The following is a 23,280-nucleotide window of genomic DNA, read 5'->3' as shown; positions in this document are numbered from 1 at the left end:
TGAAATTCAGATACGGAGGGAGGAAGCTCTGGGGTGAGCTCTGCACGGCTCGGCCAGGTGTGGCCACGCCCCCACTTCGGGCGGCTGGTAGGAGTGAATCACGAATGGGAAATCTGCGGCAGGGAGGAGGAAAGGGCCGAGCCGCCGGCCGGGTTAACACAGACTGAGCGTGCTGCCGTGACACTCGGCCCTCCAGTGTTGCGGAGAGGCAGGGCAGCGCGGCACCTGTCCGCGCCGGGAGTCGGGACACGGGCGCCGGCCGCCGGAGGAGAGGGGCACCGCCGCGTTGCGCGCCAGCCCTCCGCCGGGAGGGGACGCGGAGCACATGCGGACTGTGTAGGCATGAGCGACACTTATCTCAGATGTTGGATATTTGCTTGGAAAAACGTGTGGGTACGACCTTGGTAAGGAACTTGATCTTGTTTTTCATTCTGAAATTGATCTGAAAACTTTTTTTTTTTTTTTTTCTCTCGGCTAACGTAGTCGTAGTAGAAACCAGAAGGGCTTCTGCTTTAGGGCGCTTAGTACTGTCAAACATTTATAAGACTTTTTCCTTATGAATCATTAACCCTTTCAGTTCTAGGCATAATTGTCAGTTCATTGAAATTTCGGTAGTGGCTCCCGCCCACACCCGTCCAACAAAGTAACTATTCCGCGTTGGCTTAAGTTTAAATTTTGGTTTTATTTTAACACTTATTTGGCATCGTGACTGTACATGTTGCAACTACGTAGAAATAAGCACGTTTGTTTTAAATCGTGGCTGAGGGAAAGAACTTCGCATCCGACTTTTTTTTTTTTTTTTTAAAGAGCATCATATTTAGGGAAGAAATAAAAGAATGGAAAAGCCACCCTGAAGGACTTGGACAGTGTTATGTTTACATTCTAACAAGGACATGTTCTTACATGGAAATGATACCCACGTTCCTACTTCTTCCCCAACCCGTCTGTATGCGAAAACACTGCAGACGTTGTTTACCTTTTTTTTTCTCTCTCTCTTTGGAAAGCACTTTTCCTGCGTGTGAGGGGGGATTTGCGGGAATACCCTTATCAGTTTATGAGTGGAAGCAGAGCTTGTCTTCTGAGCCTTCTGTATTTGTTATAACTTTAGTTACAGTAAACTGTAGCCCATCAGTGACTTCTGGGAATTCGTACACTTTCAGATTTAAATGGAAAGTGCTATTTGTAGCTGAGGGCTCCTAAAGGAATTCTCTCCAGGGAATTCTATTGAACAGTTTTATGTTTTGTTTTTACTTTTTCAATTTGGCGTCAGATGCCCACAGTCAAAAGAAACTGCGGGGAGTTGCCCCCCCCCTTCCGCCCCCATCTTTCCTTCTCTTTTCCTATGGTCCAAATGATCTCGGAAAAGCTGCAGCTCAGTGATGCTGGCAGGATGCAGCCCTTTTCAGCCTTCCCTGTGAGAGGATGAAAGAGATCGCGCTGCAGAGCGGGGGGAGCGAGTTGTTTTGAAAGTTGTTTTGAGTTGGGAGCTGGTGGGAAAGTTCAGTCTTCCCCATTTGGAAAAGGCAGGCTGGGTTCCGCTCCTGCACCACACGCGCTTTCCATTTTTAGCTTCATTCAGAGGCAGACAGAGCTCCTTCCTCTTCCTCTCCTTGTTTGTGACACTTTTCTGAGGCAGCTTTTCCACAGCGCTGAGGGTCTGGCGGCCATGACCCCAGGCGTCCTGGGACAGAGGACTAGGCGCCCCCACCGTTTTTCTGCCGTGAGAGGTAAAGCCAGGGATTGTTTGGAGATGGTTCTTTTCTTTTCCTTTTTTCTTTTTTTCACTTTGTCCCCCAATGTGGTTGCCACACTTTTTTTTTTTTTTTTTTTTTGACTAAGGATAGCATTTAAAAACCTTGCTTCTCCAAGGCAATCTTTCTACGGCTTTCTGGCTCTTACTCAACTGTACCAAGCACTCTGCATCTGCTTTTAAAGTCTTCAGACGACTGTATTAGTCATAGCCTCTCTCGGAGGAGCCACAGGACAATGGGGATTAAAGGCCTTTCCTTTCTCTTCCAGGCTGCCCCTAAGTGTAACTCCAGTGCTGTGAAGGTTCCAGGGTTGGCAGAGGGGACTGAGGGGACCATGAAAATGGACATGGAGGACGCGGACATGACTCTGTGGACAGAGGCTGAGTTTGAGGAGAAGTGTACATACATTGTGAACGACCACCCCTGGGATTCTGGCACCGAAGGAGGCGCTTCGGTTCAGGCAGAGGCATCCTTACCGAGGAATCTGCTTTTCAAATATGCCACAAACAGCAAAGAGGTAAGCCTCTGGTTTCTTGCTGAAGAAGATTGGCACCTGACGCCAAATCTCCCTACTTGCCCTTGAGGCCTCGTATGTCTGTGAGAATCTGTAAGTATCAGTAAATAACTGATCACTTAATTCACTTCTTTCATTGCTTTCTCTTACCCTAAGTCCATCCCTTCTTATTCCTCCAGCTCTCGACTGTTCCATACGAATTAGTAAACTGAAATCTTTTGGCAAGTTGACATGTCTTGGAAAAGCCGAATTGCAGCATGGGGTGGGTGAAATTGTCAGCAGCTTTGAGAAAGTTTTCTGGCTATTCTGGCCCTCGTCCCCCAGTATACTAGCTTTTGAGGGAGAGAAACTTTTTCTTAGAAAAAATGTTTGACATGTTTCTTTTGTCTCTTTTTGGTCATGAGATGGCTTTATTTACTTTTTTAACGAGCCAGCTTTATTAGCTGGGTTTCTGAAATTATTCTCAAAACCTTGACGTGTTTATGAACTGAAGTGATGGTATAAACCGAGAAGAGTTTCATGTAAAAGTGCCCTCTGTCCGGATGACATCAGAGCTAACCCCTGTTTATCTGTGGCAGCTCCTTTGCTCTGACCGGGCTGGCAGGCCAATTTCTTCTTGGCCTCTGAAGTGGGTACACCCTTTGTTGTTTCAAAGGGGCTGAAAACCCAAACTTGGAATGAGCAAAGGATTTGTGTTTACCCTTTTCTATAATGATTGTAGCTAGGCGTAATGTTTGGCTGTGAAATAACTTGCAGAACCACCTCTTGTTTTGAGAATTCAGCTACTGCAGCTGCTCTCATTGGTCTACTGCCTGCCGGGCTGAGCTGGAGGAATCCACCCCTCCACAGCCCTGCCATCACAACCATTCCCACAGGTCACCGTCTGTCCTATCACTGCCTTCAGAAAGTCGCGAAAAGGGGGTCATTTGCTGTAGGAGCCCAGAATTCTATACTGGGACTATTCATTACAACCATGTCAAATCACTTTCCTCCTTCCCTAAGGAACAGCATTTGAAGGAGTTGAGAGCCGGTTTGGGAAATACTTTGTCTCTTTCCTGTTTGTGTATCTGAGTTCAGTGTTTTTGGTGAGGGGGTGACACAGCTGTCTAAAATTAAATAGAGCAACTCTGCTTTGGGTTTCATCAAAGCTCAACTTTTTTTTTTTTTCTTTTTTTCTTTTTTCCTGCTGGGAGAGAGGAGGCTGATTTCATAAAAAGCAAAATTTAAATTGTATTTTTATGTGAACAATACCAAAAATTTCACGCCAGAGATCGGCCTTAATTACACCTCTTTCTGAAAGTAATGCCCTTCTCTATAGAAGGTCTCTTAATATGTGGCCCATGGAATCAGTGTAGGATTTGTTTGGGTATTTAAGGTTTGGCTGTGGCTTTGTAAGGTGTAGCATTTTTTCCCATATCAAATTTGACCAAATATTGATCTGTTCCCAGGTTTCAATTGTGCTGTGTTGCCCCATCCAGCCCCTTGGGATTGAAATCAAGACCTCCATTCTGTGGGTCAGCCTTGCCTTTTAGTTCTGTAGTGTTCTTACCCTCAGTTCAGCTCTTAGCTTAAGTTTTTCAATTTTCATCATTCTATGTAAAATCATAGCTAAATAGAATAATGCCCTTAGTCCAAGGTTCAGAAAGATAGTCACTTACTTAAGGTATATACTTAGAGCCAGAGCCAGGACTTGGAGCAAAGTTCTTCAGACTTCCCCAACCAATGCTACTTGATTGTGCTACACTGGCCCCTCTTGGTGTCACTGTGGTTTTATTTATCGTCTTAACATAACTTCAGGACGATCATTTATTAAGCTTGTTTGGTGTTTTTTTCTCTGAATGTGTAACTCCCTATTTCATGTATTCAGCACCCAAAAAGCATACAGTGCCTGTATTCCTAAGGAGGGTCCTTCAAAACGAACCTAATAAGAGATCAGGTTTCTCTTATTCTATTTTCCCCTAGAAATGCTTGAAGAGAGCGGTATATCTGTAGTGTCCCTCATCATAAGAGCAACCAGGAAACCAACTTAAATGTAATACTGTCTTAAGCTCTCTCTGGAATGTGTACCTGTTATTCTGTTTCTCCCTCCTTCCTTTTTGCACTTTGGGGAAGGAGAGGTCCCTCCAGGTGGTGAAAGAGAACCGTGGAATTGAGCCATTGAGAATAGGAGAGCTGCACACCAGTTCTAGAACAGAAATCTTCAGGATGGGTGAAATGTTTACATTATCATCATTCAGTTAGTTCTTTCAGTCCCACAAGTCGTGGAAAGAGGAAAAAAGCCTTTGTACATGTAGTTTTCATCTGACTGATTTATCTTGCCCTTCTTTAAATGTTTTCATTTAAGTAGCAGAAGATGTTGCATTATGTACTGATGTGCTGACATCCTGGGGATTTTTTTTTTTTAGCAAGACCATTTTTCATTATGAATTTGTGCTACGTGTCAGCACCTTTTTTCTTTTTGGTTTAAAAACAAAACATACAAACCATATTTCTGATCTTGACCCTCATTTTTAGATTTGGTTTAGAATCATTCTGCACCTTTAATGAGGCTGTTCTTACTTCCTATTTCCAGAACTCAAACCAAATATAGACATACTATTCAAAAAACTTTTAAAACTTTTTAAACTGCTGGGTTATTCTTTTAGGGGGATTTTCCCCTTGACCTCCTGAAATAGTCTTCTGTGAATACTTGAATACAGAAAGATCGATTTAAACACTTCTGTTCTGGAAGCAGGAGCCTGTACTGAGGTTGCTTGTGTTGAATTCAGAGGCTCTGTGGCTCTGAGCCTGACCTCCAGAGTTGTGTGGCAGTGAAACGTCAGGCCGAAGATGGGGACTCAGTGTCCATTTTCACTGAAGTCCATTATTAAGCCATCTCTAAAAAGTATCTTGCCATAAGTGCCATTCCCTCTTCATGCTGCCTTTTATTGTGGAGACCATGTACCCAGGCATTGCCGCATTTCCTTTTATATGAAGATAATTAAGAAGGAAACTTTCCTAAAACATGGCTATCCACTCCACCCCGTTTTTTAAAAAATGGGGTGAAGTACAGGCTGAAGTCTTGATCCACTACAGAGCTCTAGTCATCTCAATGCAACTATCCTTGTATTCAAAATAGAATTTTAATCGAATGAGTCATTTTTATGGAGAGAGAGGGGAAGAGGTAGCTAGTAATTTAAATGATATTAATATAATTTGGGGTGAGGATGCTTATACCACATTTAGACCTGAATGATGTTTCTGCTTGAAACTCACTGCGATGCATGTGTATTCATATATTCTAAAGAGGGAATTTGCTTTCAAAAAAAAAAAAAAAAAAGCACATTTATTCTCCTTACTATCAGACTTTCATTCAGCACCCCTAGTCCACCTGTACTAAGTTGTGACATCTTCATTTTGTAAAATGGAAAACAAGCCCTGTTTTTTGTCTGCAAGCCTTGGACTTCAGGGTATGTTCTGTAACTGAGGCCACTGACAGGTCTGAAGGGGTCAGCCCCACACGTAACACACAGTGGGGAGGAGCAGGCAGGCGGGGAAGTGTTGAGGCCAGTGTCCTCTCGCTGGTGGGTTTATGGGAGGCACACAGCAGTCCGTGCCCAGCGGGGATGCTTTAGGACCCTGGTCAGTTCCAGTGAAGCTTCCTTCCTGAACTAGGTGAACACATTCTTAGTCTTTTTAGCTCTGGGAAATTCAAGGCACATACCGGGTTCCCCTGTATCATAGGCTAGCTCCAAGGATAGAACTTTGTTGGCTAAGATTCACATCTGGATCTTTCCAGGGCCAGAGGGAGAAGTATGACTTGGTCTCCCACTTCCCACGAAAAACTACCCTGGTTCCGATCCCCACTCCGGTTACCTGGCTGAGCACTGGAATCTTACTTAGAATTAGAATCTTAGAGTTGCAGCTCTTATGTGCTCTTTGAATAATGTCTCAGACATGGATTTGAGGTGAAGGTGCTGATTGTGAGATAGGGTGCTGGACTGGGAACGGATAGAGATGGTATATAAGCTACACCGTTCCTTCCAACCTTGAAATTCTATGATTTTCTGTCTCTATTTATTCATATGTGTGAGTTTATATGTACCCAAAGCTCTGTGCATCACACAGCTTAAAATATTAGGGTTCTGTCTCACTTGCAAAGATAATCTAATATTGAAGCTCTTTTTATTTGTTTGGGACTTGAGGATTTTCACAGACCTCCCTTTCCTAACAAATTATTCTCCTGTCTGGCCCGCTGAGTTTCATTTGTAAGGTTATCGATGGCAAGAGCTACTTCCAGTGCTGTCATACAGCTTCCCCAGTGACTTGCCTATAGCTGTGCTCAAAGGTGTCAGGTGGCTTATGTCTACTGCAGATTCCTTTGTGGGAACAAAATGCTACTTGACTTCTTCTGGACCGTAAGAAAATGGTGTATGGTTCTTAGTGTAAGATTGATAGCTGAATACCACGAAGCCCATTGGTTAAAAGAATGGCAATTCAGAAGAAAAACCCTGGCCCCAATGTCATGCTACTTGTTGGTAATCAAGCTCTGACCCCCAAGACACTGTCTGCAAGAGACTATAATTTAAAACAAGGTTGATAAACCAGTTGAGTACCTTTTTTAAAATTACTGCTTTAAAGTGGATATGTTGAAAATATCAACTGCTAATTATTGGCTCACCAACAAATGACATTATTTGTTTTTCCTGTTTGTCATTTTAATATTATGGAATAATCACTCAGATATGAATGCCAAATGATTTGCGTCATAGAAGCCAATTCCATGCATTTTTCAAATTAATTACTTTCAATAATATATCATAAACAATGAGCCTCTGAATAAGTAAGTCTACTTAAGCTTTAGGATGTATTTTTATCTCAAGACTGTTCTGAAGTACTCCTGTCCCCCAGAGCTATACTGCCAACATATACCAATAACGATGAACTGTTATTGAAAGGGCAGATAGATGTAAATGAGGCAGAGGAGGAGGATGAAATGAACATCTGCTTTTTTCAGCTCTTGCCAGAAATTCATAACGGGCCAAAAATAACACTAGCTCACCAACCTTGTTTCAACTTGTGTTAGGTATAGGAAATTTTCTTTTTTTCTGTTTTTCCAGTCTGGGTATGCTCCATTGGCTTGTATATTGAATACTAAATTTTTTTAAATTAATTCTTTAAGTCACGTACATGAGAAAGCCTAGTCTGTCACAAGCATGTAGGTATGCTTATTCCATATTCATTTAAACAGAAACAAATTATTGATGAGATTAGTGAGGTGTCAGTGTATATCATAACCAAAATCTTAGATTCCACTGTAGACATTTATTGCTTCATGTATTTGGGCCTTACCATTTCAGGTACACAATTATAAAGGAGCCACCAGGGATAATAAAAACTGGAAATAAATACGTTTTACCTCCCTTCTTGGTCCGTATCAGTGAGGTATTCAGTAAGTGGTTTGTAGGCTGTTTGGAGCAAAAAGAAAATGAAAAGAGGAAAGTGAGTGAATAAAAACCAAAACAAAATGTACTGCAAAATGTCCTAAGGGACTATTACAGAGAAGGAGTTCTTTTGAATTGCTTCCTGATTCCTGGTTGGTGACTTTTTTTTTCAAACCCACCCCCCCCCCCCCAAAAGAAATTTACGATCAAGGAGGAACTGGTATAGTTAACATGTTTCTTTAGCAAGGCCCTACAAAGTCAAAATGTGTGATCCATCCAAGTCTGAGAAGGTCATTTCCTCAGATCTTAGAACCCACAGCTCTCCTCGGTATAAATTCCACTTCAAAGGAAGACTTTTGACCACTGATGAGCAGAAGATGCTAGAGAAGAACAAAGTTACTTGAAAGAATTCCCTTCTATTAAAGAGAACTTACAAGTTATAAGAAGAAGAAAAAAAAAACCCTCCTCTGGAATGAAAAAAAATATAATATGTTTTGTTTCTGGTTCCTTAGGCCTTTGTGGAACAACCAAAGAACATTATTTTGGTTTCTGAGGTTAAAACTATTTTATTCCCCTTAAGCACACTGTGTTTATGGCTTGAGGGAGAAGAAGAAATAGGAAACTAGGAGCGGGCTGAAGTGGTCTAACCTTGACTGTCTAATTCTGCAGTATCTGAAACTCGTTCTAAAATGGAATGGTTACCCTCTCCGTTCTCGCATAAAAAGTATTAATTAAAGTAAAATAGAGGACCCTCAGTCACCAGAGAATTAGACTGTTTTATACTTGGTTATGTATTTGCTTATGATCTGCGAGTTTAAAAGATGGTCTTCCCCAAAAGTCAAGCTCGTTGTTAATTATGTAGGCACCATTAATGCCTGCTCTCCATAGTACAATTTCATCATTGTTGGTTATATTACCATTTGACAATTCAGTTCATTGAAATGAAAAGATCAATGAATATTTTACAGTTGAACTCATTGTTTCATATGTTTTACCCCCTTTAGGTTATTGGAGTGGTGAGTAAAGAATACATACCAAAGGGGACACGTTTTGGACCTCTAATAGGTGAAATCTACACCAATGATACAGTTCCCAAGAACGCCAACAGGAAATATTTTTGGCGGGTAAGTAGGGAAATTTTTCCAGACTCATTAAGTATTAGGGGAAAAAATGAAACTAAAATTGCTGGGTCACTTCCTTTTTCAACGTGTCCTGGGGCTCCCCACAAGTATTCAGGGTCCCCATGGACATAGGGAATTCTAAGCAATCGTGATGAGCCTGGTTAAATGTTTGGCCTGGGAAACACAGCCTGTAGGTGGTTAGGGATGGAGAGATGGTCTATATGTGAATCTTAATTTTTGCAATTCATAAGAGCTTTGTGATGAAAGGAAACAGTTTGCTGCTTGCTTCAAGGGTAAGTTCATTTGCATTTCTGTGCAAGGAAGTAGTAATGAGTCACCAAGCCTTAGATTTCACCCCTTGTTGATTTCTTGCTGACTTAACTTTAATTGAATGGACAAGTAATCATAAATGAATTACCTCGAAAATAAATGCCTTTAAGGAAGGATGGGTAGAAGATGGTACTAGGGGAATGGAGATGGACCACAAGACTCGTCCTGTTTCAATGCACCTGTACCATGAAACTATTGGGTTTGACAGTACGTAAGTTACTCCCATAGCGTAAGGGAAATGCTTATAATCATTCGGGATGATAAACTTTCCTTTAACATCCAAAGAGTCTGGCCAATACAATTTCCTTTGGAATATCACAGTTAGAAGGGATCTCACAGGACTTCCCTGGTGGCGCAGTGGTTAAGAATCCGCCTGCCAATGCAGGAGACACGGGTTCGAGCCCTGATCTGGGAAGATCCCACATGCCGCAGAGCAACTAAGCCCGTGCACCACAACTACTGAGCCTGCGCTCTGTAGAGCCCGTGTGCCACAACTACTGAAGCCCATGCACCTAGAGCCCGTGCTCCGCAACAAAGAGAAGCCACTGCAATGAGAATCCCGCACACTACAACGAAGAGTAGCCCCCACTCGCCGCAACTAGAGAAAGCGCACGCAGCAAGGAAGACCCAACACAGCCAAAAATAAAAAAATAATTAATTAATTAATTTTAAAAATAAAAAAGGACCTCACAGGTGAACTAATTAGATGGAATCTTTGAGTAAAAGACCCTGGATTAGGGTGAACAGAGAAAAAATTGGACTGCTTTCCATTTTCCCATAGATCTCTCTGGGATACTTGGTTTCCTCAATTAGAAAATAAAGCTACGTTTACTAAATTTAAAAGCAATTTTTTATATACATACTTGCATAAAATGTACATGATTACTGGGAAACTGTTACTAAAATTCTGTTAAGAAACAGCTGCATGGTAGCAACAAAAATTGTATTATACTTACTCTGGCCAGATTTACCTAGAATGCTTATATCATTTGGACGAGTATATTTATAAAAGACTTCTATTTGGGGATCACTCAGAAGCTGTTCCTAAGAAACAAGCTTTTTTTTTTTTTAATCTGGGAAGTTTTGTGTTTTAAGAAATGTATTTTACTATTTTCCAAACAAAAGAGATCACTGAGAATTTTTCACTTTGAGTTCTGTGCTCACAATTTTTATTTAATAATTAGTCATGCTTAAAATATATTTAATAGCTGACTAATAATGGGCAAAATGTAAGCGAGTTCATTTTTCCCTTTACTGCCAATAAGGTCTTCTCAGAAGTGAGCCATAGACACGTGTAATTCTTGGAGCTGAAGGTCGGAATTAAGAAAATCCAGCATAAGTCTCGTTAATTCATGATCCTTTTGAAAAAAATGACAAGAAATATTTAAGAACCTCCTATCTCTGTCCCAGTTCCCTGGTTCATTGAAGATTCACTCTAAGTAGCTGAAATGCTTTCCTTGGGAGGATTTATTGAAGTCGGTCCTTCACATGCAAAGGATATTGTAGGAGATAACTTCCCACATGTTGCTAAAAGCATCCTGATTTTGCTGGCAGGAATATGAACATCTGTTGTGAGGAAAGAAAAAGTTTCATGCAAATTACACAGTCAAAGAAGAGAAGGGATGTTCAAGTTGAGAAACCAGTGACATTTCTTGTAACTGTGCTATGAGTCAGCACGTTTTTAATCTTCTTGATAATATATGGAAATGTAGTGAGGGTGATAGGGAGCAGTGTTCATCTGACGTATCATTATTTTATTTTCTTGTGGGTGTGGGTGCGTGTGTGTGTGTGTGTGTAAGACTTCATGGCATCGACATTTCTGTTTTTAAATGAGGATACAGTAAATTGTAGTCCGTGGAAGGCTGACTGGAATCAACATACCCGTAGCTTTAGAAAGCAGTTTCCGCCCAGCGAAGAGTGCAAGAGCGATGGAACCCCGTGTTCCTGGAAGTTTGCACATCAGAGTAAACAAACTTGAAAACCCCTCTTGATAGCAGAATTCACCCGGCCTTGTTCCATTTTCTCTTAACAAAACACACCGCAAAAGCTCTCACAAGCTGCTTTGATGAAGCCACATGTATTTCCCCCTTCACAATTTACAGGAAGTTACTCTTAAAAGAAAGTGATTCTGGTGTTTACTGCCCGTGTTAAAGGGACAGAGTTCCTTTTTGTCTGATAACATTTGAGCGAAATACAGAAACACTTTAGAGACTAACATAGCATGTGACTAAGAACAAAGCAATAACCTGCTGTCCGGTTAGAGCAAAACTTCTGCTATGAACCAGGCCCTATGACTTGGAACCTCTAAGTTGCAGGTAACCAGGTATTTCTTATATATATGTAAGGATCTCTTAAGTCTGAAGACGAGTTGGGTACATCTTAAAAAAGAGGGAAAGAGAGAAACTTTCTGTGGAAGGGTAAGGCGTTTGTTTATAAAGTTTCAGTAAGAATGTATACTTTAATTTTTCCTATTCTTACCTCTACCTTTTTACCGAGTGGCCTGAGGGTATCTGTTAACCAAAAGCAGTATTACTCTAGGGCAGACTTTGAATTCTTCATTTTGCATTGCCTTTAAAGAACAACATGGTTTCTTTCTGTTCTTTTACCAAAAACACGAACCGTATGGCTCTGTGAGTGGTGTTTTAGCCCAACCTCCTCACGGATAAGAGGGTTCCCTCTCCCCTCCTCTGCCTTGGAAGAAAAGTGCAAGGCCGAACACATTTATCAAGAGGAAAAGTGGCTTCTCAGTAGACTGTCTGATGCTGGCTTCTGTCCCAGTGTTCACTTTGTTATGGCAGGTGAAGTTCACCTTGGCCTCACCCAGCATTTCCACAAAAAGGCAAGCTTCCAAGTATTCATATGAACAAGTGTTACTGCTGGACTTGGAGGCTTGGGGGTGGAGGATGTTTGCATAGTTTAAGCCTTGGGCGGGGGTGTAGGAAACGGCAAGTACAGAGGCCATAGAAAAAGTTGAGAGACTCGGTTTGACGTACTCAGTCGGGCTGGTCTAATACCCAGTGACTCAAAGCATTAAAAGTCTGCGTGATCGCAACTCAAGTTAGTGGCATCGCCTGTGTGCCATTCACTGTGGTAGCAGAAACAGTACTCGGTGGTTGTTTAGTCCTTCTGAGGCAGCTCCTTAAATGAAATCTTGTGTTTCACTCTTCTGTTACTTTTCCTGTTAGTTTTCCCCAGAAGTGAAAAGACACTAAAACTGAAATGGAAAAGGTAACTGACAAAGTGTGCCGTCCCTGTTTCTGCCCTTATTTCTGCCGATTCAAGACAACTCCGGCTAAACTGATTTCCTTTTCTAACCAGGCAATAAGGGACCAGAAATCAAACCCGGTATTTGCTGGGTTTATTCTCAGAGGTGCCAGGGAAGCTTTTCGTTGCTTTGGGGCTTTCTTTTCCATGTCCGTCTTCTCTTTTGGGCAGATCTATTCCCGAGGGGAGCTTCACCACTTCATCGATGGCTTTAATGAGGAGAAGAGCAACTGGCTGCGCTACGTGAACCCAGCACACTCTGCCCGGGAGCAGAACCTGGCCGCCTGTCAGAACGGCATGAACATCTACTTCTACACCATTAAGCCCATCCCCGCCAACCAGGAGCTTCTTGTGTGGTATTGCCGGGACTTTGCGGAAAGGCTTCACTACCCTTATCCTGGAGAGCTGACAATGATGAATCTCAGTAAGTGGATTACAGAACAAAAAAATTAGAAATGCCAGTAATGTCAGTTCTGCCCCTTTGCGCTAATAACATGTTGTTTAATTACATGGCTTCATCTGATGGTCCAAGTAGGTGGCTCAAACTAGGGACTGGGAACAGGAAAACAGCTTTTTTTAGTCTCTATTCCCTGTAATGAAACTTGATCATTTAAAAAATACTAAGAGCTACTTTGAATGTTCAGAAAGTTACAGGAAGGAATATATGTTCAATGCTAATCTATCCAAAAGGGGGCAGGTAGGATTATAGTATAATAGAGATTGGTTCTGACATGCCAAGGATGCAAGGTGTATAGTTCCTTGTTTGTGGTAATTTGTCAGTGCTTAACATGTACATTGAAATATTGTAGAGATGCACATTTGGTTATCAAGTTATGGTCTGATGTGAAACGTAAAAGGTTGTTTCTAGAAAAGCTCGGAGCTATAATTTTTCAAATCTTATTTGAATATGGATAACCCTAAAGATTTTATATCTTAGCTTCCTTCCTAATGGTAAAAACCTAATTATCTGATCTCCTGATGAGTATTACAGTAACCACCTATCACTTTATCTTAACAAATTCTCAGTTCCTTAGGTTTGCAAGCTTTTACTTTTTTATTTGCTTAAAGTTGGCTATCATGACCTCTCCGCAAAACCCTACTTCATTTTAGTCATTCTCAAGTGATCTCTATGAATGATTTAAGATTTACCATAAAATTCCAACCTGTTGTAACTACAGTTGTATATTCTCAGACTGCTAAGTTTTAAAGCAGTTTTTTAAATCAGCTCCTTCTGGTTTAAAAGTTTTGGCCTCTAAATTCTGAAATTTTTGTAACCTTTTGTTTTGATCTCATTTCCAACCTAAGGAGAAGTTGCAAGAACAGTACAAAGAATTCCCAGAGACCCTTTACCCAGATTCATCAATCGTCCATATGCTGTCCCACTTGCTTTATCTGGAGGCTAAATTGTTTTAGTTCACACTTTGCCCTTTGAGATGAATGTTAATATTAACATAAATTAGAATTTGACTTAAACTTTAGGACCAATTATTTATCCTAGTCAGGTATAATCCAATTCTATAGCTATTTGGTGCTCATCCCACACTGTCTCGTTTACTTTTGCTCTCCCTGTGATCCCAAGACTATATTTGCAGTTTTCTGAAAAGCTGGGGCTATAAAAGCTTAAGGACCTCCACCATAAGATCATCTTTAAATTTGTGTTTGTGGTCCTTACATACACACATATAGTGCACCTTGAGCTTCAGGAAGAAGTCTTAGAATAGTTGGAAACAAATTGGCTTTCAGCTTGAGCATGGTGGGTATAATCAGGTCCTGGCCAATGGTGGCGGTCCTTTTCCCTTATCTCTCTTTAGCGCTTCCAAGAGTCTCCATCATGTCACTAGTGCCAAGCATCCCAGGAGCCCTTCAGCTGTTTTACCACCTGTAGGTGCCAGGCCCAGTGGTAAAAGGCAACTTATATTCTGGCAGGACATCTCCCAGGAAGATGTGCTGCTTCCTCCTGACTTTCTCAGCATAGCCGGTCACTTCCTCTTGAGGGTCTCCTCCCATTCCTTGAGCTTCATCATTCACGGATTCAGAAAAAGACTTTGATTTTTTTTTTTTTTTTTTTTTTGAACAGTAACTCCATTTGAGATGACCCACCCTGGTGACTTTGCTCCAACCACAAAGAAGTTTTCTCACATACATCCCTTACCTCCTGCCAGTCAAAGAAAGGTCTTAAAAGGCCTTGCATTTATTCAAATGCTTATTCTTTGTGTTCAGAAGCAACTGTCACGTATACTATGAAATGACACCTTTGTTCCCTCAAATATCCCTTTCTGTTTACGCAGAATTTTTTCTAAATGGTGGTTTAACATTTTCAGGTACCCATTCATTGTCCAGTATTCGTAGTAAAGAATGAGAGTTAACAATAGGCGGTCACAATAAGCCAAGACTCCAGTTGCCTTGTGAAACCAGTTGTCTTAGGTGTGGTAACTGATGATTGAGATGCTGATCAGGAACATTTCCACTGTTTCATCAGGCCTAATAGGTAGATTGTGTCTTCACATGAGTTGTGTTGGGTTCCATGCTTCAAGCACAATGGAGGCTTGTGTCAGAATCTCCGTGAGGGCTTTAAAATGGCAGTGATAGTTCAACTGGTAGAGTTTTGAGGGGAAGAGATTTGAAGAAAACTGAGGTAAAGAAAAATAAGTAGCCAGAAATCATAAATAGGCATTTTTTAAAAGCCGAAGAAAAGGAATAGGAACTATCAGGTTTAACTCTTACCCCTCCCAAGTTTTTTTGGTAGTTTTTTTCAATCTATCTAACTAACCCATCTAGAAAACAGTTGACCAAATTATAGACTTCTAAATGTTAATCTGCTTTCTCAGTTTCAGTTGAAAACAGACTTTGTTTTGCCTACTGCAGAACTTCTAGGTTCTTTCTTGTAGTCTTGGGGGTTCTTATTATAGATCGAAAATGTGAGTCGGCATAATTAAGCCATTCAGAGCCTTCAGAAGCAGTTCACTCTTGAAATGACTCCGTCCGCCTACAGCCATTTAAGATTTAAGAACAAAAACAGATCTTGATTTTCTTTTTCATGTTAACTCAAGCTGCTGCTGAGTGGGAGAGTCAGAAATGACACCAGCTCCACTGATTACTCAGCTGCTGAAGGATGGTTTTTTTAAATGTACCTTTTCACATAGACTCCATGATCACCACCTTAGAACACCTGAGGGGGGCTGACGTTGCCCTCCGGATATTGTTTTGTAATAAGAAATAAATGTATTTTTATGAAGGCATAAGAGATATCGAACATGTATCATGGATTTACTATATGCTAGGCACACTGTGCTCAGTATTTTGCACAGAAAATTATAAATTCCGACTTTCTGGTTTGTTGGCCCAATCGTTAGCTTTTTTTTTTAAGGTTTTTTTTTTTTAATTAATTAATTAATTGATTAATTTTTATTTTGGCTGCACCGGGTGTTAGTTGCGGCATGCGGACTCTTAGTTGTGGCATGCAGACTCTTAGTTGCGGCATGCATGAGGGATCTAGTTTCCCGACCAGGGATCGAACCCGGGCCCTCTGCATTGGGAGGGCGGAGTCTTTCCCGCTGGACCACCAGGGAAGTCCCCAGTCGTTAGCTTTGTGGTAGTTCAATAATCGGATTATGGAGGTGCTCAGTAAGAACACCAGACTAAATAAATAGTAGGGACAGTGCTACGGACAGACTTAAACTTTTTGCTTATGGCTTTAATTTATTGGATTTTAGAACCAAGACAGTGTTGAAGCCAGTGAAGAAAGTTAGGAGACTTAGATGTAATTTGCCACATAAAAATGGCAGAAAGTTATGATGGTGAAGTTTCTGTGTTTTCATTTTTTTTTAGGGTGACATCTTTCGGTGGATGCCTCCAAATCATTGTTTTTCACCTCAAAATTCCCTCCTGTGGGTGTGAGATGCCTTGCCTATCAGCTTTCCAACTTAGTTGTCTCTCTTCCTTTACCATTTCAGCTTTAAAAAACAAAAGTGACAATTTGAACTTCCTGCCTGCTGAGCCTCACTGAAAGACTGATATTGGCCTGATAAGGGGCTATTTATTTTGGTTTAGTGGCTTCAGAAATCCCTCTCCCTCAACAAGCTTTCCATCACTGCCCCCATCAGCATCTTCCCTGATAGTGTCTGGGCTGTGTTTATTCTGGGGCTGCTGGCTCACCCAGGAGTAACTGATAACAGCCAGCAGAGATAACATTCTCTGAGGGGCTCTCAAACTGGAATCGAATCCCTCAAGCTTGTCAGTCTAGAGAATGGATTTGAAGAATTCAGACTCTGGAGTTCCACAGAGTTCATTTCTAGACCTATCAGGTATCAAGCCTGGAGTTCCTTGTCCGTTAAATCGAACAGGGACTTTTTTAAAGACAGTGAATGACACTTGTACAGAGGCTTCAGCCCAGTCCCCCAAGCCTGTCCTCTTCTGAGGCTAAGGCCACGAGGTCCCTGCCTCTCCTGGCATCTACACACACCGACAGCTGATGCCTACGCCTACGGCAGGTGTGCAGGCTGGAGGGGTTGCCCTCCAACAACCAGAGCTCCGACTAAGCAGCATGTATTTTACTTGTGGTTTCCAGGGAAGGCTGAGCAGCGAGTGTTTGGTTTTCCCTGCTCTGGCTGGTGTCTTCCCGAAGGCATCGTTTGTTCTGTGTGTTTGGAGGGGCAGTGCTGGCGATGGCCTGGAGAGCCTGTCCTCTCATTGCTGCTGTTCCTAAACAGTCTATTTACCAAGTAACAATATGCCGTCTTTTGGAATACATGCTGTCGTCTTTGCTGCCTGTTTTCTTTGGTGCTCTAAGTAATTGAACTGGCTCAGGAAGTGCCAGTTGTGGTTTGGCAGTGATGCCTATGTCACGCCTTGTGATTCCAGGGGACAGCATTACTGGGAGCCTGGTTAGACCAGAGCCTCAGTGAAATTCTGGTGTTGTCAGCAAATGGAGGGGAAGGGGTGGCATCACATTGCTAATCTGTCTGTTTGGGAGAGGCAGTTTTAACAGGGTTTTATCAAATTCGTATTAAACAAGAATGGAGGCGAAAACTGATGACTGCTTATTACTTGAAATGAGTCTTAATCTTGCACATCTAGTTTGCAGGGTGTGCTGATTTCCTTTAGGTAAACCGTGAACATGAGAATGACTTTTATTAACCTGTGACACCCCGTCCCGGTACTTTTCCACGCCATTTTCATGGAGGCTCTCCTACTCTAGGTCGAACAGGACTGTCCTATCATGAGGTTTTTACCATTGGAAACAAAATAACACAAACGGTGCCGTTCGTTTTATCGATGCCCCCAGTGACCTGGTTTTGCTGAGAAGGAACTGGAGTGGCGAGAGCCTTCTAGAATAAGTGGGCGTTGAGATGCCAGGTGTCCCTCTTGGGGCAGCTGGGGCTCAGGTCTGCTCAAGGAGAGAGCAACTTGGGCTGGGCAACGTCGCTCCGATTTTCTGTCTCCCTCTGAGTAATCACACTTTCTTTATTTCAGCGCAAACCCAGAGCCGTCCAAAGCAGCAGAGCACTGAGAAACATGAACTTTGCCCAAAGAATGTCCCGAAGAGAGAGTACAGCGTGAAAGAAATACTAAAATTGGACTCCCACCCCTCCAAAGGGAAGGACTTCTACCGCTCCAACATTTCACCCCTCACTTCGGAAAAGGACGCGGATGACTTCCGGAAAAATGGGAGCCCCGAGATGCCCTTCTACCCGCGGGTGGTGTACCCGATCCGGGCCCCTCTCCCGGAAGACTTTCTGAAAGCTTCCCTGGCCTACGGGATGGAGCGGCCGCCCTACATCGCGCACTCCCCCATCCCGTCCTCCACGACGCCCAGCCCCTCGGCGCGCAGCAGCCCGGACCGGAGCCTGCACGGCAGCCCCGGGAACACCGTGTCGCCGCGGGCCCCCGGCTCCCAGGAGCACCGCGACCCTTACGCCTACTTGAACGCTCCGTACGCCGCCGCCGCCGCCGAGGGGCTGGGCCCCTACCCCGGCTACGCGCCGCCCCCGCACCTGCCGCCCGCCTTCATCCCTTCCTACAACGCGCACTACCCCAAGTTCCTGCTGCCCCCCTACGGCATGAACTGCAACGGCCTGGGCGCCGTGGGCAACATCAACGGCCTCGGCAGCTTCGGCCTCTTCCCGAGGCTGTACCCCGTGTACGGCGGCCTCCTGGGCGGGGGCGGCCTGCCTCCCCCGATGCTGGCGCCCGCCTCCCTCCCCAGCTCGCTGCCCTCGGAGGGGGCGCGCCGCCTGCTGCAGCCCGAGCACCCCCGGGAGGTGCTGGTGCCCGCGCCGCACAGTGCCTTCTCCCTCCCCGGGGCGGCCGCCAGCCTGAAGGACAAGGCCTGCAGCCCCACCAGCGGGTCCCCGACGGCCGGCACCGCCGCCACGGCCGAGCACGTGGTGCAGCCCAAAGCTACCTCAGCGGCCGCGGCGGCCCCTGGCGGCGGCGACGAGGCCGTGAATCTCATCAAGAACAAAAGGAACATGACCGGCTACAAGACGCTCCCCTACCCCCTGAAGAAGCAGAACGGCAAGATCAAGTACGAGTGCAACGTCTGCGCCAAGACTTTCGGCCAGCTCTCAAACCTGAAGGTAGGCCTGGCGTGGGCGGCCCGATGGTGCGGGGGTCTGTCCCCGGGAGTGCACGACGCGCGTGGGTAATTTAGTTGGTCTCCCGCAGGTAATAAATTGCCATTCCACAGTGTGAGACCCGGGCTGGGCATGGTCGATGCGGCTTTGCTTTTGCCTTTGCCTTTGCTGCTCTGGCTGCACCGCTTGGGACACGTTGCTTCCCCTCTCCTGAGTGTCTTCTGAATGATAAACACGTGGGGTTTGCGCTAAGAACATCAGTTTCGAGTCCCTGCTTAGCCTATGACTTTTGTTCCTTTAGCTCCAACACAACAGAGTGTTCTGAAAAATCACATCGCGGTTTGATTTGTTCTAAGACTTCACCTTGATGCTTTTCCTTAAGAGGTTTGCATCCTAAATGCCCGAGTCCTTGCACGGGAATGTTCGCTTTTGCAGCCAAGTGACAGCCGAGCTAACGTGTGTAGCTTCTTCCCAGGTCCACCTCAGAGTGCACAGCGGAGAACGGCCTTTCAAATGCCAGACTTGCAACAAGGGCTTCACTCAGCTCGCCCACCTGCAGAAACACTACCTGGTACACACGGGAGAGAAGCCACATGAATGCCAGGTGGGCAGTGTTTTCTGGGTAGAACTTTCGACCTTTGTAGACAGTGTCTCAGGAGTCGCCCTCCCATCATCCCATAGCCCATAGTTTAAACCAGCACAAGTATTCTGCCTTCTTTGGGCTGCTGATGAGCTGAGATGATGACACACCAGCTTCCAGTGGTTGGCCAGTGGTCTGGAAGGGAAACACCACCCCATGGGCAGTGCGTTCCCATCGCTCTATTTGCCTAACACTGCTGGGAGTTTTTTCACCTCCCAGGTTGCTGGGTGTGGGTGGGCAGCGTGCCCCTCCACTTGGCAGCTCTTAACCTTCTGGTCTCCCACCTCCCTTCCCTGCCCCCTTCCCCACGCTGCAGGTTTGCCACAAGCGATTTAGCAGCACCAGCAATCTCAAGACCCACCTGCGACTCCACTCCGGAGAGAAACCTTACCAGTGCAAGGTGTGCCCCGCCAAGTTCACCCAGTTTGTGCACCTGAAACTCCACAAGCGCCTACACACCCGGGAGCGGCCCCACAAGTGTGCCCACTGCCACAAGAGCTACATCCATCTCTGCAGCCTCAAGGTCCACCTGAAGGGGTATTGTCCTGTGGCCCCAGCCACGGGGCTGCCTCTGGAGGACCTGACCAGAATCAACGAAGAAATCGAGAAGTTTGACATCAGCGACAATGCCGACCGGCTGGAGGACATGGAGGACAACGTTGACGTGACCTCTGTGGTGGAGAAGGAGATTCTGGCCGTGGTCAGAAAAGAGAAAGAAGAAACTGGCCTGAAAGTGTCGTTGCAAAGAAACATGGGGAATGGACTGCTCTCAGGATGTAGCCTCTACGAGTCAACAGACCCGTCCCTCCTGAAGTTGCCTCACAGCAACCCACTACCTCTGGGACCTGTAAAGGTCAAACAAGAAACAATCGAACCAATGGATCCTTAAGATTTGCAGAAAACAAAAGGTGTTTTGTCTTCTTAACTTATGACTTGGCGAGTCAGGGTGCCTGTAGCAAACGCTTGTACATAATTCCAGTTCTGCAAAGCTCTCCTGACGGCAGATGGTTTCCCCTCACCTCTCTGGAATTAAAGAAGGATCCCCAAAGTTACTGAAATCTCAGGGCATAAATGAGGGAAAGACAATATATATACATATTATATATACTTATTTACACCCCCATCTATATATTTGAACCTGTGTATTTTGAATATTTGTGTGGATATGTTTGCATAGCCCTCCCATTGCTAAGACTATTGCCTAGCCATAATTATTTTTTCAATGATAATCCTTCATAATTTATTATACAATTTATCATTCAAAAAGCAATAATTAAAAAAAGTTTACAGTGACTGGAAGAATTCCTTGTAATTTGAGTTAAGTGTTATATTTTTGTCTGGTGGCTCTTCTTTGTAGATAATTTCTGCACATCTGTTTTAAGTACCTAAGATTTAGTAAACAAATACATTACGTCAGCCGACCTCCCTCTATAATAATGGTTTGAAAATGAGGTTTTGGTGTTGCCAAAGTTAGGCAATTGATGTGTTCATTCATAGGATTGTATCATTTGAACAGCACTGTATAACTTGGGGGTATGTGTGCAGAATTACCCAGTAATAACTTTGGTAGAAGAAATAAGAAAGAGAGAATCTTGTATGTTTCTGTAGATAGTTCAGCATTTTCCCCCCTAATCACAGATTTACCAGAAAGGCGACAAGAAGGCTTTGCTAATCTGTCTCCCTCTCCAAAAAACAGAGTCGCCCCACCCCCAAAGTCATGTGACCGTTCGGAGTGGCCACGAGACTTTGGCATCCCAATGTATTATCTGAAAATGTGAAGAAGACAAAATGCCATGTTTAAAACCACTGCAAAACATTCCCAAAGCACAGGTGGTTTTGTATGGGTGAGGTGAGGGAGCATGAGTCTGGGTGTTTTTGTTGTTGGTCTTTTTTGTTGTTATGTCAAAATTGCACAAACGTGGTGCTCTACCAGGAAGGATTTGAGTTAGATAGGCTCAGGCCACACTTTAAAAACCAAAAACCGGAAAACGGGTATTCTCGTTGTCTTAGGGTCAAAGCGGGTAATGAACATTTCTATCCCCAACACATCAATTGTATTTTTTTTCTGTACAACTCAGACTTTCCTCAGTATTTGTGTTTTTACATTTTATGGTTAATTTAATTGAAGAAGAAAGGGCATTGCAGAGTTGTTCAACAATTACCTCATCGAGTGTGTCCAGTAGTGCAGGAAGTGATGGCTTCTCTAATGATTTGCTACTCAAGAGGAGAGAGCCAGTGTGCACCAGAAAGCTGGAATGCGTCGCATTCTGTCTCCTCTTCTGCTAAACCCAAAGATGACACGTTGGCATTTGAGGTGTAGCGGAGAATGATGTATATTTATAAATCTATTTATACCACTATACCATGTGTATATATAATATATTTATAACCACTTAAATTGTGAGCCAAACCATGTGAAAGATCCTTCTTTTCCTAATGGCATAAAAAAAAAAAAAAAAAAATCAAACCCTTTCTGAGACTTTGCTTAATTAGCACTCGATGACCTCACAGTCATATTGGTGAGCTTGGGCACCCCCTTGCTATTGTAAGTGACCCTAAAACCTTGGTGCAAAGGTGGGGACTGCATAACAACCAGGGAGAAAGAGACATAAGTTTTTTACTATTAAGGACAATCTAAGATGGGTTTTTTTTGTTTGTTTTGCCACATTCTGATGATGTGGTCACACCCAAGCCCCAGAAATGAAAATCCTATCGACCACTGCAACTTTTCTCTCTCTTCCTCTCCCTCCTTCCTAAATAACTGATGTATCACTCATCAATCTGGTTTATATATTCAGTATTTTGGTCCATGGCAACTAATGTCAACCTGCAGAAGAGAACAACAAATTTAGGATAATGCAGAGAAACCTAAGAGCCTTACTGATCTGTTCCTTTAACGAAACTGACAGTTTTTTATGGTATTTTTTAATCAGTGTTTGACAAGCACAGTCCTTAATTGTAGGTAAACCAAAGCATCACATTCTGACGTTGACACCAAATACTTCCTATTCCCAATTACTCATTTGTTCTCTTTTTCCCCTTTCATGCTTTCTCATTAATGGGAATTTTTCCTGAGACCTGCACAGTGGCTTGAGACTTCTTGATTCTCTTTACCTTCTGACTTTCCCTGAGGCCTCTTACATGTGAACGTTGAGCCCACAATCAACAGTGGTTTTTTTTTTTTTTTCTCTTCTACTCAAAGTTAAAACCAACCAAAGTTATTGGCTTTTTACTTTGCTAGAACAACAAACTATCTTATGTTTACGTACTGGTTTACATTGTTATTTATGTGCAAATTGTCAAAATGTAAATTAAATATAAATGTTCATGCTTTACCAATGCTTGTCTAGTGTCTTGAGTGAAGGGTGAGTGAGCGACACCTTAACCATACTGCAAGGGTGGCCCCAAAACAAATTCTGAACATGACACAATTTGCCTCTATCCTGCCCACATCCCCACCCTCACCCTTCATCCCCCCCCAGGGATGATTCCCTAATTTCACCTCCTCTATCGGCGACTGCTCTAACAGGGTTGGTCTCTTGCCTCTCTCATAACTCAAAGGTTTTTCTCTTTAATTATGAGCTATAAAAGTGCCCTCTAAGGAAATCATTTCAAGCATTAGCCAGTAAGTAGGGGAAGATTTGTTTGCTTTTGTTGGACTT

General features: G+C 43.4%; 1 protein-coding gene across 2 annotated transcripts; it reads left to right on the top strand.

Annotated features, from left to right (window-relative positions):
* Nucleotides 1–211: 211 nt before the first annotated feature.
* Nucleotides 212–20,830, top strand: PRDM1 (PR/SET domain 1). Of its 2 annotated transcripts, none has more exons than XM_068551000.1 (7): nt 212–404; nt 2,020–2,268; nt 8,693–8,812; nt 12,575–12,827; nt 17,876–18,981; nt 19,454–19,582; nt 19,935–20,830. In XM_068551000.1, the coding sequence occupies exons 1-7, from the start codon at nt 363–365 to the stop codon at nt 20,505–20,507; spliced, it is 2,472 nt and encodes an 823-aa protein (XP_068407101.1). In that variant the 5' UTR covers nt 212–362; the 3' UTR covers nt 20,508–20,830. The 2 variants fall into 2 exon arrangements, with proteins under 2 accessions (XP_068407101.1, XP_068407102.1); XM_068551001.1 differs by lacking the exon at nt 212–404 and adding an exon at nt 1,593–1,727.
* Nucleotides 20,831–23,280: the final 2,450 nt, after the last annotated feature.

This window comes from Eschrichtius robustus, chromosome 9, assembly GCF_028021215.1.
Source record: "Eschrichtius robustus isolate mEscRob2 chromosome 9, mEscRob2.pri, whole genome shotgun sequence".
NCBI lineage: Eukaryota > Metazoa > Chordata > Mammalia > Artiodactyla > Eschrichtiidae > Eschrichtius > Eschrichtius robustus.
The sequence above is the reverse complement of the archived record's forward strand: the minus strand, read 5'-3'. Positions and strand labels throughout refer to the sequence as shown.